Source organism: Thunnus albacares, chromosome 19 (assembly GCF_914725855.1).
Source record: "Thunnus albacares chromosome 19, fThuAlb1.1, whole genome shotgun sequence".
Classification (NCBI taxonomy): Eukaryota; Metazoa; Chordata; class Actinopteri; order Scombriformes; family Scombridae; genus Thunnus; species Thunnus albacares.
Window position 1 is genome coordinate 10328237 of NC_058124.1, and position 19083 is coordinate 10347319.

General features: G+C 40.4%; 3 protein-coding genes across 5 annotated transcripts in view; all 3 read right to left on the minus strand.

Moving 5' to 3' along the window:
• The window catches only part of rims3 (regulating synaptic membrane exocytosis 3), a 38802-nt gene extending 37345 nt beyond the window's left edge, over positions 1 to 1457 (minus strand). Inside the window, exons 1-2 of one of the 2 annotated variants that reach the window (XM_044336479.1) lie at positions 1161 to 1457; positions 753 to 755 (exon numbers count right to left, since the gene is read on the minus strand). The gene's annotated coding sequence lies outside the window, so the exon portion shown is untranslated. Of the gene's footprint in view, positions 1 to 752; positions 756 to 1153 lie in introns of both variants that reach the window. The other variant, XM_044336478.1, reaches the window with a different exon arrangement.
• Positions 1458 to 5411: 3954 nt separating this feature from the next.
• nup42 (nucleoporin 42) lies at positions 5412 to 8810 on the minus strand. Its single transcript, XM_044335571.1, has 8 exons — positions 8497 to 8810; positions 7603 to 7752; positions 7350 to 7518; positions 7160 to 7248; positions 6966 to 7042; positions 6789 to 6875; positions 6597 to 6699; positions 5412 to 6395 (listed from the first exon to the last, which is right to left on the minus strand). Exons 1-8 carry the CDS (start codon positions 8678 to 8680, stop codon positions 5860 to 5862), a joined length of 1395 nt encoding a protein of 464 aa, XP_044191506.1. The 5' UTR covers positions 8681 to 8810; the 3' UTR covers positions 5412 to 5859.
• Positions 8811 to 11228: 2418 nt separating this feature from the next.
• Positions 11229 to 18477, minus strand: LOC122970422 (gasdermin-E-like). Of its 2 annotated transcripts, none has more exons than XM_044336548.1 (10): positions 18155 to 18477; positions 16546 to 16783; positions 16203 to 16395; positions 15784 to 15952; positions 15538 to 15658; positions 14921 to 15049; positions 13846 to 13967; positions 13234 to 13423; positions 13075 to 13145; positions 11229 to 12690 (listed from the first exon to the last, which is right to left on the minus strand). In XM_044336548.1, exons 2-10 carry the CDS (start codon positions 16754 to 16756, stop codon positions 12457 to 12459), a joined length of 1440 nt encoding a protein of 479 aa, XP_044192483.1. In that variant the 5' UTR covers positions 16757 to 16783; positions 18155 to 18477; the 3' UTR covers positions 11229 to 12456. The 2 variants fall into 2 exon arrangements, with proteins under 2 accessions (XP_044192483.1, XP_044192482.1); XM_044336547.1 differs by having other exon boundaries at positions 14906 to 15049; positions 18155 to 18476.
• Positions 18478 to 19083: the final 606 nt, after the last annotated feature.

Sequence of the window (19083 nt, forward strand, 5' to 3'; positions counted from 1 at the left end):
TTCCACAGCACGGGGTTGAGTCTCTTTCCAGCTTTTACTGTCTCATTGCTGTCTCAATGGATTATTGAGAGGATCAAGTGTAAGTCAGGAAAGGATTTCAAGAGTTAAGCACATGGATAATTATTCTCTTTCTCCTTAAAACGGGCCAAAGAAGGTCTGCTCCTTTTGTGCTAGTTAATGCTTCACACTCCAAACTCAACACTAACAGTTACATGTGCCAGAAATATCAAACAGCTTTTCAGAATGTTTTATTTTCTTACTGAAATTCAGAGAAAATCTCTAAAACTGCGCCACGTGTTTCTGCCCCCCCCCCTCCAATTCTGTGTATGTGTGTGTGTAAACATGTGCGTGCGGCCATCTGATATAATCTCACACCTCAGCATGCACTTGGCCTGACCTGAGTGCTGGAAGAGGACGGGCTTCTGAAAATATCCTTATTCTCTCCCCCACACTCCCCTCCCTCACACACTCTCACACAAATACAATCAAAAAGGCAAGCAGTGCACATCTGACTTATCTTGAGGCACCTTTGTGCCTTTGACCCCACACAGCCCCCTACACAGATAACTAGCACTGCACAGCTGACCTTTGACATGGCTGAACTTTCCTCCAGACATCAATAGAGACAATTAGTTTCCCATTTTTCCAGCAACCAAACACTTACACTCATACAAATTGTAATCATTTGCTACATTCTTTTCAACTGGAAAAAGTAAATAAGACATCTATGAGTAATTAGGTCACATGACTACAACCTTAATGTGCATCATCTTGTCCATTGCATCTCATATGATTATACTGATCCTTTTAAACGGTTAATGAGATTGACAGGAGTAGGAGAAGGCTGTAAACTGTAAGCGCACGTTGGCACTGGTAAGCTTGTGATGCTGCTGAGGTGACAATAAAAAGAAGAAACCCAGCTGATACTAATCATCTAATCTGGTGTCCATTACCTCTCAAATAGGCCTAGACATTGTAACAATGAGGACTGAGCCCAGTTTGAGCTCCTCTTATCACTGATCACCTGCTCTGCTATAATTGCATTATTCAGAATATCAGCGCACGTTTGGCGCTGTTATTATTACCCTGTGCGGAAATTTAGCGGTGCGCGCCCCGCAATTAAAAAAAAAAAAAAAGGAATCAGAGCACTTACCACTTACGAGGAGCGGCGAAGGCAAGGTGTGGGTCGAAAGTTGTCAAATGATTGTTTGCTTCTGTCGTATCTGTGAGAATGTCATCGTTTGGGTTTTATTTTTGCTGTGCTGGTGTGCTGGACGGCGGTTTGCTGGACGGTTTCTTGTCTCGGTGCTGCTGGTCACACTGCATCCAAGGCGCGGTGAGAGACGCGCTGCTGTGGAGAGAGGAGAGGAGGAGAGGAGGAGGGAGGGGGGAGAGGAGAAGAGAGGAAAGAGGAGAGAGATGGGATTACTAGCAATAACCCTGGCAATGGAATATGGTCAAACAGCGACAACGTGTGGTCTGGCCTTGTATGGGAAGCAATAAATACTGAGAGATGGAAGGACCAAGATGCAACATGCCCTGAGTTCATTAATTAGCACCAAGTTCTACATGTGTGCCTGTGTTGAAGCCTGGCAAAAACAGCTTGAGCAGTATTCCACAAAGCTTATACATATCTTTAAAGCTGGTGCACCAAACAGTTGCATAGCCGGATTCACCGGCTGGGTGGCCCTGGGACAAAAATTAGCCGTGGGCCCCTGTCCCCCACCCCCTTATGATTCTAAACACAACTTGAGTTAGGAATGTGTACTATGTAAATTTTGACACAGGCCTTGGGTTTGTGTGCATTTTTTGAATATTTGAAGGCAACATAATAAAGCTAAAATAGGGGGGTATCAAAAAAGTATTTCAGAGAACACCAGGATACTAGGATAGACACTATTTTATTAGAGGATTACATTAAAAAACAAAAGGAGCGAAATACGCATTTTGCACGTTGCTTCATCAGATTCACTCTCTTAAAAAAAGGGTGTTAAGTTGCTCTTAAACCTTGTAGTGTTTTTGATCATTAGTAGTGCTATGGAGCAATGTTTTTACAGTTGGCTTCTAATTCTGTTTGGGTCATGTGCACACAAAAGGACGTATACACAATGCAATACACAATCCTGCCGATGGTCTTGTGCTGTTCCTCTGATGGACAGATGGTGGCAGTAATATGCCTAGAAATGCTCGATCGCAGGGAAGAAAAAGTTCGCATTGCAAACAAAGGAGATTTAAAATTCTTACTAAAATGTTTTATGGGCACCTTTAAAGGTCCTTGTCATTTCTATTGCTTCTCTGCTATAGAAAACCTGCAAACCTGAAATAAATCCAAGCACCACAAACTAACTTACACACAATGAATATGGGACTTTCAGGGTCCCTGAGGGTCTGGAAACCTTTGGGCAGTTGCTCGTTTTGCCCGCTAGTAATCCAGCCTGGCAGAGGAGAGAAACCCTTTGCACAGAGAAGCTCCTAAATTTCACAGTATCTGCTGAAAATCAGCATAATGGTGTTCTGAAGCTGTAAAATCTCATCATAGTCTGAGTTTTATAGCCAGTGCCTGTGGGCATAGCTGAGTTGGAAGATTAAGAATCTGATACACTGGATCGTTTCACAGCAGAGTGTAAAGAAGAACAATTGTTTGTCTTACACAACCAAGCCTGATTCAAGTAATACACTACTAATTGGGAGTTTTGTCAATTGTGGCAATTTGAAGTAGTTGTAGCCTGATGCGTGCACTTAAATTTTGTCTATTCTCACCCAGTTAGCCACTAAGCAATCACGGGAATACAGTATTCAGGGTCAAAGATTTATGGATAGGTTATACAATTACATTTTTGAATGTTTATTCCACGTCTGTGCATTGTAGACTTGAAATTTGCTTGAGATTCATCCCATTGTTTCTGTCAGTTACATTATTGTTGAACAGCCTGCATTGCATCATCACACAGAAACAATCTAACTCTAAAAATCAATTAAAGCAACAAGATATTCACAGCAAAGTCTTTCTGATTTGTATTAAATACTTAAACACATGCAAAAACACTATCATGCTTTGATATAGATCAGTCCTGTGCAGTTTGCAGAACTTAGTGCTTTAGTACCACTCCAGTTCAAATGATCCAGGGCCTGTACAGTACATATATTCTGTGCACCAACAGCATTTACTCACTATAGTGTTATTACTGTCAGTGTGTCAGGAGAATGTGCTGCACTGGGCTCAATATGAACTCATAAACCCAGGCCCAGACCCATGCAGGTGAAATATGTGCCACTCAGTAACTCATGCGGCTAGCCACTCAAATACACATACATCAGCTGCCTTGGATCAATGGCCTGTTTCCCATAGGCGAACCACTGTGGCACAACACAATCAATTCTACCACAGGATTCATTGTTCCAATTACTAAGCCTTGTTCTCTGCTGCTACAGTAAGGAGGGTCGACTGGAATCAGCCCCCCCCCCCCCCCCCCCCCCCATCAAACATTAACACCAGCACTGAATCTGAATCAGCTCATTGGCATTCTGTAGAGAGAATGTGGTAGGAGCATCTGTTGCTGTCATCAGCTGATGTAGTGACCACAATGGCTGTGTAATAGCAATGAACGCCGTAATGCAAAATGCTGATCTGGAGAAGCCGGCCATGGACGAGGGATTTTAATAGCTGCAGGCATAAGTCATAATTCAATAGATTGATCCATTCAGAGCTGCAACATACATACATGGCTACAGTATATGGTCTAAATAGGGAATGGAAAAGACAGTCAGACCCTATTGTCCCTATGGAAAAGTGTGTTAAATGTATTAGAGCCATATATACAGTATACGTCTGTTCCATGTTGCTGGAGCCAGGTCACAGTCAATTGAATTACTGCACACATCACATGGTCATGTGATAAGGTTTGTGTAAGCTATGATCTCACAGGAAGGTGGGGCAGGTTGGGGATTAGAGGAGGAGGTGAGGTGCTTACAGTACATGACAGGTGTGTGTGTGTGTGTTCATTTCAGGGCAATCAATTTAAATATCATCTCTCAAATTCCAGGATCACTCTTGGGAACAATCCCCAGAGAAAATGGTTGCATTCACAAATGACATTCCTCCGTTTTAAGTACACCAGGTCAGATAAGTGAGATCTAATAATATATTTAATACAATATAATCGCACGGCAGCATAACAGGTCTTCAACACACCCAGAGTGATTAAATGTTCCCAATAAAACATCATGTGTGCCGGCATCCAAAGACTCATCCCTCATCTTTAATATTGCCCTGATCCACGCTGTGCAAGCTCATGCATACATACATCACATAAAACACAAGCAGACTGGCAATTTGATGCTGCAGCAGTTAGTGATTAGATCTTCTTATTTGCTTTTGGGAGAACAAAGATGCACAAATGTCCATATTTCTCGACTAGATCTGTGTAAGAGTCAACGCAATTTGTACAAGTTTCAGTGAAATCAGTGTGCAAGTGCCTTTTCATGCGATAGTTTCTGTTTCAATCGCTCATTAATCTGTTGAATTATTTATGTATAAGGCCTATCTGCTAGCGGGGGGTGGGTGAGAGGTTACTGACAGACTGAGAAGTAGGAGAGAAAATAACTATGTGGCACACTGTTGCTGGCACTACCATTTATATATGTGTGTATATAATATTTATTGGTTTTTATGCACAATGCCTTTGACCTGGCCACGAGATACTGACACACACACTCTTGTACTAAGACACACTGGGAGGTGGTTCAAGCTCAGTTTCACCTCTTGCTGATATCACAAACTCCCTGTCAGCTGAAAATATGCTCAGGTCAGCAAATCCGTAGCCCCTATAGCAGCAGAATAGCTTATTGCTGCCTCTTTGTCGCTGTATTACTCTTCTTGTGGTCCCACCGGGTGCTCAGCACCTAATGAATACGTATTGAACAGCTTACTCAGTCACTGTCACCCACACACTCCCACGCTTGCTTCTCTTTGACTGGAAATAGGCCTGAATGCTGGTGTAGATTGAACAGATCTGATGAACAGGTCTGTCCGTAGGATATACAAGTTCAGGAGAATAATGTTTAGCCTGGAGGCTAGTGAGGAGCCGCCTGTTCTTGTCAACTTAGTCCTAAAGCGTGCAAGCTGCACAATCATTTCCACTTGCCTTGTATCTGTTTCTGCCTCATTAAAATTTCATAAATTCAAGGAATTTTTGAGCTTGTATTGTGACACCCTCTCTTGGCTGAGTTGTGGAATTACACTTCTTGCAAATCGACATTGTGTAATTAAAAAATATCATGAGAAACTAGTTAAATATTAAGCATTCATTGAAATGGACACATCTGTAGGTAATTGGATATTTATGTGTGTCTGAACTGTGTTGTGTGGATTTGTGTGTGCAGAGTCTGTGGAGAAAAGTTTCCAACCAAACTGTAGGCACGTTTTTAATGTCTTTATCAAGTTTGAGTCATCACAAACTCATACACATAGTTCCTTATTTCTAAACTTGCTCATCAGCTGTTGATCACTTAACTGTCAGCATCTCAACAGATAGTTAACTATAGCAAAATGATTCACAACAATCCAACCAGTATAAGACATTCAATTGTTCAGTAACTCAAAAATAGTTCTCTTTTTAAAAATACCATTTAAAAAGCTGTAGTGTGTATGCTGCAGGTGTACTTAATGTATAATTTGTAAATGAAAATCCTAATTTGAACCAATGCAAGTGTTTTTCCTAATAAAACCAATACATTGGCTGCATCTTAAAAATGAGAAATATATAAATTTGCTTTTAACAAATGTTCTATGCAGAAAAAAATCTCACTTATAAATTATCTCTTTATTTCAAATAAAATTTTTAAACATTTCCCACAGCATCATACCACCAACATGTCAGCTGGGGGAGGCTTCAAAGGAATCTGACCTAGAGTGAACCTTTTTGCCTTAAACTGACTCAGTTCTTCTGGAGTCAGTTTGCTCTCAGGTGAAAACAGACTGTCCGATGCCCCTCCAGCAGACCCTGCTCCTGCTGCAGGAGGTGCAGCAGCTGTCCCAAACCCTCCACTTGTCTGTCCAAATGAAGTGCTGCTTCCTGCTGAAGCAGGTGCTTCAGCCCCGAAACCACTCCCGAATCCTCCTCCGCTGTTTGCTGTCGAGGAGAAGCTGAACCCAGAGGCGGAGCCAAATCCTGAAGCCGCTGGCTTGTTGGTGGTCGGGTATGCAAAGGAGAAATTAGAAGATGAAGTAGCAGCAGCAGAGGAGGAGCCAAACCCAGAGGGTGGTTGTGTAGGAGCTGCTGCAGGAGCACTGCCGAAACCTGTGGAGGATGATGGTGCTGCTGAAGAACCAAATCCACCAGTTGGAGCAGCAAAGCTGAAACTGCTGGCCTCGGCTGGTGCGGGGGCCCCAAATCCTACATGGTCAGAAATATTCAGAATTAACACAGGAGAAATGGTGGATATGGATTTGATTAACTAGTAAGGATATTGAAAATGGACAATAAAAAGCAAGTGGAACCTGCTGCTCAATTACTGTTATCGCTCTTACCATACAGAGATCAGGGTTACTTTTAACCTTCTACTGTTACAAAAAAGTAAGAATACTTAATCCTCACCTTTGCTTCCAAAATTGGATGTAGAGGACCCAAATCCAGTCACTGATGATGAACCAAAATCACCGGAAGATGCCTGAGGTGCTGGATTGTTTAACTCTGCAAGCTGCAAAGAAAGTAAATATAGTAAATACCAAAACATACTCACTGTACTTAAAAAAAAAAAAAAAAAAAAAAAAAAAAAAAAAGCCTCACCACAGCTGCACGGGTGGCTGGACTCATAATCTTCAACTCTTGGACTCTGCTTCTCCACTGACTTAGCAACTGATTGATACCATTAACCTGAAGACACAAACCAGACGTTTCTTAGACTCTTATACATTGTAAAATTGAGATATAACTTTTTATCTTTTTTATCAACACAACACTTACATAGCCCTGCAGATCTCCTGATGCTCTTGTGGAGTAATACTCGAACCTGAGCTCTTCTGGAGAGAGATCAGTGAAACCTGTAGGAGAAGCATGTTAGGGTTTAGTTTCCTCGTGATGCATGCTATGAATCCATTACTTACAATCAACAAAGAACAAGAGAAATCATGTCATTAAATTTACATTTTGATACTCACCAGACAAAGGTGTCTTGAAGCCAGAATAACAAGAGAAGCCCCACTGCCCTGAGCTCTCCCAAATATCCATGTCCATCTGGATCATCTCCCTGGTTGACCGTGAGACAGACATTGCATGAATAAATTCCTTGTCATTCAAAAACTCATTTTAATGCAACTTGAAAAAAAAAAAAAGAACAAGCAGACTCACAGTTTTTTGTCATCATCTTCATCACCAACTGCTACTCCAGCCCCTCCTCCTCCTCTTCCTCTTCCTCCCTTGTCAAAAGTGCTGGGAGTACCAAGCGCTGAAAATCTGTTCTGCCCAGAGAAGCTGAATTCGGCACTCTTCACGTTATCCCTCCTCCCTCCTCCACCTCCTCCACCTCCTCCTCCTCCTCCTCTGCCCCAGTCACTTCCACCTCCTCCTCCTCCTCCTCCTCCTCTGCCCCAGTCACTGCCACCTCCTCCTCTGCCCCAGTCACTGCCACCTCCTCCTCCTCCTCCTCCTCCTCGACCCCAGTCATCACTTCCATGAGAGGAGAAGGATGACGGCTGGATGTAGCTGCCTCCTTTTTGCTGGGAGGGATTCACCCAAACTCTGTTTCCAAAACCTGAAACCAACATGCAACAACAACACGAGTCAATGCTGAGTATTTTGTATTATGTGTCCTGTGTGTTTTTTGCTATGTACTGTTTGTTATTGTGCTGTTGTATGTTTTAATTGTGACCTGCCTAAGGGACTGCAGATGAAAATTAGCTCTAAGCTATCTCTGGTACAGCACATCAAATGGTAATATTTCTGTTTAACACTGTGCATGCAATAAATACATAAATAAATAAGCGTTTAACAGTATCTTATTACAATCCCCAATATCAAATACAACGCTGAACGTGTTTGGTGCCTGTTGCTATTAAAATGGGTGATATCAGTTGTCAACTTACTTAAATACACCAAGCTAAAAATTAATGCAGTCTAGTACATCACCTGTGCAACAAATCCTACCTTCATGAAGAAATAATTGAATTTATGTTCATTTTAGAGGCTATAGCCTAGTATATGTAGTTTGTTGTTTAAATGTACCGTGTTATACTGATAGAGGTTCAAATGTGGTTTCCTGGAAAACATTACTGCCTTATTTTCCCAAAAACACAATGGCGAGGAAACGAAACTAAAGGACTTAACGTTAATGAATGACGAACGAAAGCTGACTTCTATCAAGTTCTTCACCAATAAATAAGCACGTCGGTGTGAAATTACGAGGTTTATTTAGCCGACGTGCCATTTCCACTCAAGAAGCCAGCCACAGGAGCACTTTCTTAAGTAGAAATTGAAGTTTATTCCTCCCTAACGTTACCTCCACCACCACCTCCTCCTCCTCCTCTGGGCTGCTGCGGAGCAGAAGAGCGGTTGTAGTTGTTGTTGTATCCACCACCTCCTCCACCTCCTCCTCCTCCTCCTCGTCCTCCCCTCGGGTGCTCATTCCAGCATTTATCACCGTAACGACAACGGCCCTGAAGAAAAAAGTTACACACTGTCATCTTCACACAGCGCTGCTTGTGTCAGATGCAGCGTTTCTTCTCTACTCTGCTCGTAAACTTTCACTGTGTGCGGTGATGTTTTGTTTTCATGCGGCGCCGCCGAAGACACTCGAGCTTCCGTCGGGGGAGATTTACGTCATACGAAGCGACTAACTTTTTTTTTCTTAAACTTTATTAACAGTACAGTAATATTCCAATACAAACATCAACGCAGGGAGTATTGGAGAAAAAATAAATAAATAAAATAAAATAAGCAAAAAAACACAAGCAGTAATAAAATTGTACAATGTAAAAAGATACTGAAATGGTATCCGGCTCAGATCGATAATGTAAAAGTGAATAAGCAATATTGCAAACGAACTTAAATCATCTGGCAATTTTGTCCACAATGTTTCTCAAGAGATGTCTTTAAAGCTTTTTTTTAGTTTGTTTTTTAGACACTCGACAGGCAGAATCAGAGGATGTCTGAAGTTTAACATAAGACAAGTTTCTGTTTGGAAGAAACTGGAGATATCTGGCTTTGTGAAAGACACATCAATTTTATCAAGTTATCAACTTCATTGTTGTTGGACTCTGCATTAAAAGATAAGACCGTACTTTCTGTAAAAGGGACCAAGACCTCATGAGTCTCCCAGATTAATATGGAAATTTGAGTCCCAAAATTACCTGAATGAGTGCAGACATAAAATAAAGGAGAAAAGGACTCAACCTCCCTTTTGAAGAAGGAACATAAAGGGGAAACATCGGGTCTAAAATTGTGAGTGAATTCATTGCATGGATAGTATCTGTGTAAAATTTTAATATGAATTTCTTTACTTGAGATGACTTTCAGTCATTTTTAATCCAAGGCATTGGTTACAGCTGCTGATTTTATATTAGAACACACACACACCAAACAGTGTTTTCAAGATTTTTATACTCCATCGTATTTCTCATATATCAGTGGTTCCCACCCTGGGGGTTGGGACCCAACAGGACATCAATTTCAGGAGTCTCAAGATCATTTAGGATGACAGAAAATATGCTCTGTCATCCTAAATAACAGAACTTATGTTTTTCTGATTTTTCTTTAATCTTCCCTTTTTTAAGAATAGTTTTACTTAATCAGCAAACTACACTCTTCACTTGAAATGCATGAACATCCTGTGGCATAGAGGTCATTAGAAGCTTGTTTGAGGAACCACTCTCCTAGATCTAAGACCTACTTCACACCACAGAGGCCACAAAATATAAAAAAAATAGGCCTATCTCTCCATTTTTCATGTGGGCTACCTCTGTAACATTTCTACAGTAATTTTGTGTTTGTATATTGCTGCACATTTTGCAGATAAAAAAAAAAAAGGCCATACACACTTGCACAGGTGTTTCAATTATTCTAGCTGATTAGACTTCTCTAGTTGGGTAGAGTAGAGCTATGCTGGAAGTTTCGTGATGTCATCTAACTCTTCACTCTGATTCGCTTTTACACTGAGGTATGTATCCATAACAACTGAGTGAACAATATGCGAAGATATAAGTTGTCACACCCTAACATGTATAGCCAACAGGAAAGTTGAAGAAATGTCAAAAATTAATGGTCTGTGAACACATACAGAATACCGAGAAAAGGTCTAATCAGCCATAAGTGAAAACACCTGTGTGGCTGTACAATGAGCGTAGAACATACACACATACCCTTGTACAAAGGTCAGTAGTGGAAAGTAACTAAGTACCTTTAGTCAAGTACTGTATTTATGTACAATTCTGAGATACTTGTAATTTACTTGAGTAAATTTTCTGCTACTTTTTCCCCTGCAGGTCTGACTCTTAGTCTTTAACCTAAGCAGATCAACCTACAATATGAAAAATTAGTCTTATTGGTTCACTAGTTTCTAGACAAGGAACTGCATTTTACCCGTGTCAGTTCAGGTCACATTGCATGGAACTTCGGGTCACTGTCAGCACATTCTGGTTTGAATGTCTGATTGTGTCAATAGAATGTACACATTCACCTATCTGTGTTGTCTAGCAAAGCCTCCTCTGACCTTGGTGACCATGGCAATGCTGATTTACCCTTTATCAGAGAGGTTTCTGCTTTCCCCAAAACATCACAGACAGCTGGAGTCTCATGAAGAGGAGAGAATGTCTCCTTCCTGATGATGGAAGATGGAAAATTCCATAACACTTACTATACTTCAAATTCTGCTACATTTCAGAAGGAAATATTGTACTTTCAACTCTACATTTATTTGACAGTTTTAGTTACTTTTCAGATGAAGATTTGACACAGTGGATAATATAACAAGCTTTTAAAGCTCCTCCAAATAGTATTTTTTCCCTCTAAACTTTCTCACATGGTTTCATTTCAATTCATGTTCAAATGATCCAATATGTCACCAAAAATCAATGATTAGAGAAAATGTCCAAAAACTGAAAACAGATTTGTGTATCAGAACTTTGTTTTTTCTTCTTTCCTGTCCCATTAATCATCTCACGACCCCTCAGATTTATCTGGTGAAAAATGCTGTTTGAGATCCTTGAGTCCTGTACATAAAAGTCTCAAAATGAGTGAAGTTTTTAATGAAAATAAAGTTTAATAGTTTGCAGTCTTTTATTTAACACAGAGTGCAAGACTTAACCTCAAAATTAAACATTCTCCTTAAAGATTTCCAAAATGGAGAAATATGATTTCTCATTTTGTGTCACACTGCTTCATCTTTGGGAGACAGCTTTATATGCTACTACCACTAAAATGATACATTCTGAAAGAGGAATGACACAGACAGACACTTAAATGCACAGATTTTTCAAAATGTACTAATGAAGGTTAAAGTGAGACACGTCCTTCCAAACAACAATAAGTTATGATGCAAAGTAACAAACTGGAAAATGACAATGAGGTCATGGCAAAAGCAGCTTCATAAAACTTCATGTACAAGTACATGTCATATCAAAACATCAATATTGCATTATTATTACTTCATTACATTCTCTTATTACTGCATTATGAATGCTGTAATATAGCCTGTTAGTATTCAATATCAGCATTTTAGGGAATGTTAAATATATATTGCATCTGATAAATATATTTAGTTTAATATAAGTGGCTGTAATAACATGTAGCCTCATTTAAAGTAAAAATTTTGAATGGAAAGAAAAAGCCTGCACTACAGCTTTAAATGTTACCAATTTTGTGTACCGTTGGCGTGCATCAAAAGTATTTTGTGCACTGAAAAACATGAAATGACATATAAACATTTCTTGAGCTTATAGTATTAACAATTGTTTTCAGCTTAAGCACTTTTTACTTGATGCACGGAGTCAGATTTTTTTCCACCCATTTATGAATGAGGCAAATTTTCACTGTAGGCAAAAAAATTAAAACATATAAAGTAATGACACAGAATTTATACCAAACAACAACTATTTAAAGATAGATTTATAGAAGGTGCTAATCAAGTACCAACCTCCTTAATGGTTTAAAAGGAATAAAAGAGTGAGAACCAGAACAGTGCCACAGTATCACAAATAACCACGTAATATATATATTTCTTTTTTTTTTTTTACAAAAATATGTAAGTGCTTGCTTTAAGTAACAAAAATTATGTAAGAAAAATAATATAACACTATCATCTGATCATAGTGTAACAATTAAACAACATGAAAGTAATATAACAATAAAAATATTTTATGCAATAATCCATAGAAAGCTTAATCCCAATAAATTTAACAATAAAGAAAGAAACAGGTAGAGCATAATCCACAATGAAAGAAGAAAAATGCGCAAGCAGACATGCCTAGTTTTGCCCGCTGCACAGCAAAAATAATCCATGTACGCTGAGGCAGAGGAGCGATGTGAGCACTCCCTGTTCATCTTCTGTCTCTGCCCGCAGCCAGTCGGTGTCTCTCCTCAGGGTCACATTGATGGAGCTAAGCAGCTGCTCTGCCAGCTGGAAGGTCTGGTTGTCCTGCAGCTGGACAGGAAGAGACTGGATGGGGAGCGGCTGTCTGCCCTCCTTTAACAAGCACATCTGGTGGGAGGGAGAAAATTGAAAAAAAATAAGTAGGTTGCTGGTCTGATAGGTTTTTATTTTTAGAAAAATCTCTTTTCCCTGGTGCTCAAGGAGGAGAAAAACATGTTTTTGATTATTCCGACATTAGAGAAAAAATCCTCAACGATGTAAAACTGTCTCATTCACTGTGTTTGCTGGTATATTAAACAGAGTTTCTTTGTGCAAAGCCAATGATGAATGAGTGATACATTTATAGAGTGCTCCTAGTAAGACATGCGTTCTCTCTGTCCAAGTTTTACCTTATGCACTGAGTCAAATAAAAAAAACAAGTTAATAATTTTCAACACATGAAGAACAGCCAATAATGTAACAATGTAGATTAAATAAAATAAATCCACTAACCAGTGTGTCGAAGGCCTCCAGAAAATCAGGACGGCTCTTACTCAGGAGGCTCAGAGTTTTGTCAGGCAACTCTACAAAAAAGAAGATTGCTCAAAACACTGTGGAAAAAGCACTGTGGAAAATGTTTACAGCTTTATTCAGATTGGAGTTCCTCCTCACCTTCCATGGCACTGACCAACAGGTGAGCTGCATTCATGCAAGCAGCGCCGCCAGACTGGCCGTTCTCAGTGTGACCGCCTGTGCCAATATAGTCCAGTATGGCTGACATCAGTTTTCTTTGACTCTCTGACAGCTCCTCCTCCTGCTTTTCCATATTGAGTGTTTCATCGGTATACAACTCCTCCTCCAGCTGACAGAGAGAGGGAAAGAGAGAGAGAGAGAGGAAGAGAGAGAGGTACAAAGAAGCGGGGAAATGGACAAGACCGAAAATGTTAGAGAAAAGAGTTGTAGCTCAAACTAACATTATGCTTTCATGGTTTTTCACTGTCTTAAAAGGAATAAACAATGTTTTTTTGTTACACAATGAGAGCACAGGAACCAGTTATCCCTATGTCCCCTGTTATAATGTCTCCCTTTAAATTGAGGAACTTGCAAGAGACAAAAACAGGGTTGTAGTTACTGACAGTGGTGAGTGTTGTGTTGGGTTGACTCATGACCCCACATCACCCACATCTTTCAAAATCCACATCCCCAGTTGTAAACCGGGCTTTCTGTTAAAAAGGCTTCAAGCCCAAACTGAGTAGTAGCTTCCGCATAGATCACATCACTCACATAACTCTGCAGATATGTCAGAGCCACATTGTCCCTCAGAGTCTCTTGGAGTTTCAGGAACAAGGCACGTCGAGTTGACTGGGGAAACTCTGCCAGCGCAGAAAGATCCATCTCCTCTGATCCTGCAAGAGACAGCGAGATACTGCATCAGATTTTAAACTGAAGCTACACTGTCAGACAGTAGCTGGCTGGTAGCAGCTGTTTGATATGCTTAAGACTAGAATATTGTTGACATTTGTTTTTTGATATTTCACCATGCTTTCTTACAAATAGTCACCAAGATCTTGCAGGCTTGACCTATTACAATTCTTGAACATATCATGCAATTACAATCAAATTTCATCACATACAAAAGACACCAGGCTGCTAAAAGTTGTTGTCTTACTTCATTGTGATTGAAAGCTATTTCACAGATATGAAATTAAACACCACACCCTCTGATCTATAATCCATTCAGCCCTCTTGTGCTCTGTGCTGCTACACCTACATGAACCCAATTAGCAGGTGCGCTTGGAGACAGCCACACAGTCTGTGTTCCCAAGACCTCCTGCCTTGCACTTTTGATTAAAATATGGTGCATCAATTCTGGCAATTCCTGCAAAATTTAATAGGTTTGAGTAGGAGTAGGTATTACTACAGCAACATAATATATCTAAATGGCCCATTGCATGCTCATGAGTCTGACTCATGAGCCCTAAAATTCCTTGGATTGAGATGCTCAGACAGTGTTGCAGTATACTGTCAACTCACACAGTATAGAGTGATGTATTGTATCTGTTGCTGTTTTGTTAATATCAGAAAGATAAATCTGATTGACCAGTATACCATGAACAAAAATGAAAGTTTTTCTCGAGTGCTTCCTTTTTTAAGTCATTGAAGCCACAATGTGTATGAGGAAAAAAGGGAAGTAACATCAGTTCCATGAATGCACAACCGTGTTTCACTTCCTCACAAAAAAAAAAAACCTGACACCCAAGAGAAATGGGAAGGTGAGGGGGTTGTTGAATCTTCTGTCTTTCTAATGACTACCTGGCTAAATATATGAATGAATGAAACAAACCATTTTGCAGCGTACTGAAAGGTATTTTTTCTGGAACGCTCTCATCATAGCACCTTCCGTCCACTTTATTCAAGGAATCTTGAGACCAGGTCCTAACCATATCAGCCTCAAAGCCTCCAATTTTGCCAGGTTGTAGGCATATCTCTAAAAAAAATACACACACAACATCGTAGATCAACATACAGAGGAGGAAACACAGGTACAGATGAACTGATGCATGCACACACACACACACACACACACACACACACACACACACACACACAGAGAGAGATTCACAACCATATGAGCCAATACACAGTCAAAACACAAGTGAACATCAGCCTGTTGGACATTAACAAATTTATGATCTTATTGCTTACTGTTGAGTGAAGATGTTCATACTACCCTATGCTTGACTTCTCTATTTCATGCAATGTTTATTTTAGACATGGTCTTATTTGCTAGGTTTTTATTGCACAATTTTAAAAACACAAAGCTGGAATTTGGTTTTACTGATGGTCAGTTAGAACAATCACAAATGGAGAAGTGAGGTTGTGGGTGACGCTTTTTTCTCTACTACACATTAACCTCATTCTGCCTATCTTTAACAACACACACACACACACACACACACACACACACACACTTACCATAGTGTCCGCTTTTCTTAATCTCCAGTTCCAGGATGCTGTATGCAATGACCGTACCAGAAGGGATCTCCAAGGAAACATCACTGTCCACCTCAATGTTGTTGCTGTCCTTCACACACACCTGAGAATACAGACATATACACACACACCGTCACTGGTCTACTAATACACTGATGACACTAGTAAGTAATATTAGATGAGAATAAAATGAATTCCTAAAACACACTCTCAACCTGATCCACTCACCTTAACACGGCTCCCCAGCATGCCCATTAGCCCCTGAAAGGTGCAGTCCTCCTTTTTTGTCTGGCTGACGGTGCAGGTGCTGGTGGTGAGGATCCTCTCCTTCACCACTGCCAGCACCTCAGCCCGCTTCTCCAGCTGCTGCACCAGCACGTGCTGCATGTCCACCAGCCTAGTGCAAAAAAGAAGAGTTGATGTTAATCTACAAGGGTTGTGTTTAAGTAATTTTTATGAGGCCAGGATGAGTATGTTCCCATGAAAAGGTTGCGATGTGAAACATGGACAGATCAAGCACAGTGTATTATTGCAAGAAACATGACACTACAGATCTCTGTGGTTGTGGTTAAGTCACTGGTGTCTAATGTCTGATGTGTACGATTGGTTCCTGTGTGCAAGCAGTATATAAAGGTATTATTTAACACCTGCCACTGGAGTCGCGTAACAGCTTCTTCACATCCAGTTCCTCTTTCCTCAGCTTGCCAAAACATGACTGGAGCTTGACAGCACCCCGCCCCTCCAATGCCACACTAGCAGGGCCAGCCTCGGCTTCCAGTTTCCCATGGAGTTGGTCTCCATACGTCCCATTGTAGGACAGGAATTCAGCCCCAGACACTCCTGACATGACATGAGATGTTAGCATACATACAGATGTTGTTTCAAGTGGTGTGCTACTAAAAGGTAGCTGGCATGGAAAATAAAATTGTATATTCCCTTGAGAAATTTCTATTCACTTTGCATGTTGTCTGTATGTGTACATCTACATACCAGGAGTAAGCACCTCGTCGCCCTGCAACAAGTCGCTTAGGGTGAAATCTGTTGGTTGGTACTTCGGCCTCTGCCAGAACCAGATGCGGTTTCGTTTGACGACCAGTGCCATGGGATCCAGTTTTTGGGAGTCGTTCAATCTGGACACGTGGATGAGGCTTCCCTCAGGGTCAATCTGACGAACGAAGTTGGCAGTGGCCTTGGAAAACATGGCTTCAGCGACGAGGACTGCAGACAGCTGGAAAAGAGAGGCTTTCATTTGATCTTATTTTGTCCACTGGAAGGCACTGAGAGAAAGGACAAGAAATCTAATGTGCTGTCATTTAACTACTAAACCACTAGAGGTGATTTACAGTTGTTATTCTCCCCAGATTTCCCCTCTAGATAACATTTATGCATGTTTAAGAAGTCCCAGAAAAGCAGACTGTGTGTGTGTGAGAGAGAGAGTGCCATGTAACCCCACATGCCCCTGTATCCTCTGACAGTAAGTAGTGACTCACAAGACATTGAGAAAATCCCCACCATGTTTTTTAAGTTAATAAGGTCACCACAGACACATGCATGCAAATACACACACACACACACACACACACACACACACACACACACACACACTCTTCTGGCTCAGTTTTCATAGCTTAAATATCTAAAGTAATCAGGCGTAAAGGGGATTTGTGCTGTCAGGGAAGAGAGGGAGAAAGGATGAAAGAAAGTTTGAGCTGTTTCCCTTTTGGTTTGAAGAATGTTAATCAAAAACAGCAAAGTTGGACAGAAAGAGGAACCAGTTAGGGACAGTAAATATGAGAGTAAAAAGAAGAGTGCCAGACCTTTGAAACATTTCCCCCGAATAAAACCAAGAATGGCACCACTTTCCTGTGCAAGCTACGATACAAGCTTCACATGACTTCACATGGTTTCAGTGTGTTGAGTCATTGGCCTGAATTATTAACTGCAGCGTCAGTGGGGACCTTTCTCTAATAGAAAAAAATGTCTTCCAATAGCTCAAATATGCTGTTTCTAAATATTTTATGTTTCTTTTGTTTGGTGTTATGTGGACCAAGGAAACAGGAAACAGAAAAAGCATGATAATAAAAATAATTTAACATGCACCATAAAGCAAACACAGAATCTACCAAATCAGCTTCTTTGAAAGCTCATGTTTCCTATGTTTTTCTATAAAAATTCATATTAAATTACTTTTGTCAGTTTGTTTGAAGTGGATGCTATGTCACAATTAATCCAATTCAGGAAAAAGTTAAAAGTACAATACATTTATATAGAAAACTCTTTGACAAAATAAACAGTGGGTTTCCCCCCACTACATTCTTGCCGTGCATACTAAATAGAAACACACACAAACACACACGTGCGCCAGCGTGCTTACAGTGTGAGGTCAGCTGCGCACAAACCTTACGGACGCATGAGTCTGATTATGAATATTAAATCCATGAAATGAAAGTGGAGAAAAGCCATGCCGTGACCGCAAAAACACATCAAACTGACCACTTGTTTGGACGTCACTGACAGTAGACTCTATAGTGGCCATCTAACTGACGAGTTTGATTGGTATTACAGGAATAAGTCACTCAAATATCTAGTTATCGCTTACCTCTAATTATCTTCAGTATAAGTCAACAAATTCAGGATTTTTTGCGTCGTTTGTTCAGAGCTCCCGTCCGCCCAGTTGTCACTCCTGGAATGTCACCGATGTTTCCATGCGTAAAAATAACCAAGTTGTCCAAACACACACACAAGTAGTCCTCTGGGTTTAACAAAAACAGTTGGCTCGCAGTGTTACTACAAAACTTTAAGTAGCGACGAGGATGTTGAGGAAAATCACTGACAACAACACAGTTCAGTGAATGGTGAGAGAGGGATTGACTGTACAGTTAGAGCGCAGGATAGAGAGACCTCTGCCTCCTCCCACTCTCTCCACAGCTAATTATAATCATACTCTGGCATTTGTGTATGTGTGTGCCTGCGTGCGTGTGTTTCAGGACAAGAGCAGACTTGCCTCATTGATTTCTTTTTTCTTTTTCTTTTTTTTTTTGTATAAGTAGAGTATCAATAGAAATGTTGCAAATCATATTGATCTGCTCATATATCACCTTTGCTGTTAATCTGCATAACGGTGGTGGTTTGTAAGTGGTTTATAAAAAATGTTACCACCAGGTACACAACATCCTGTTTAATGTAGAACACCTCCTGTACAGTTCAGTTTAAGTTTATTAAACGTGTCACTCTTAAAAACTATAAAGAAAACATATGAGTAAGTCTTTACTGCCCATGTGCCTTGATGCTGAAAGACTGGTACATGCTGATCAAGCACTGACCTTACATTTCTTAAAATGGATTTTATTTAGGGAAATGAAACTATAATCTGTGCATATGTTGTTTTTGCCCAGAAATCATATGTGAGAGTTCAGATTTAAAGGAATTATGAGAGGATGGTGTTACAGGAATATGTGCATGTGTGAGTGGGTGGGCACATTTTAGTCAGTGTGTTTGCCAGTGGTGATAAGTAGTGTTTTTGTCAGG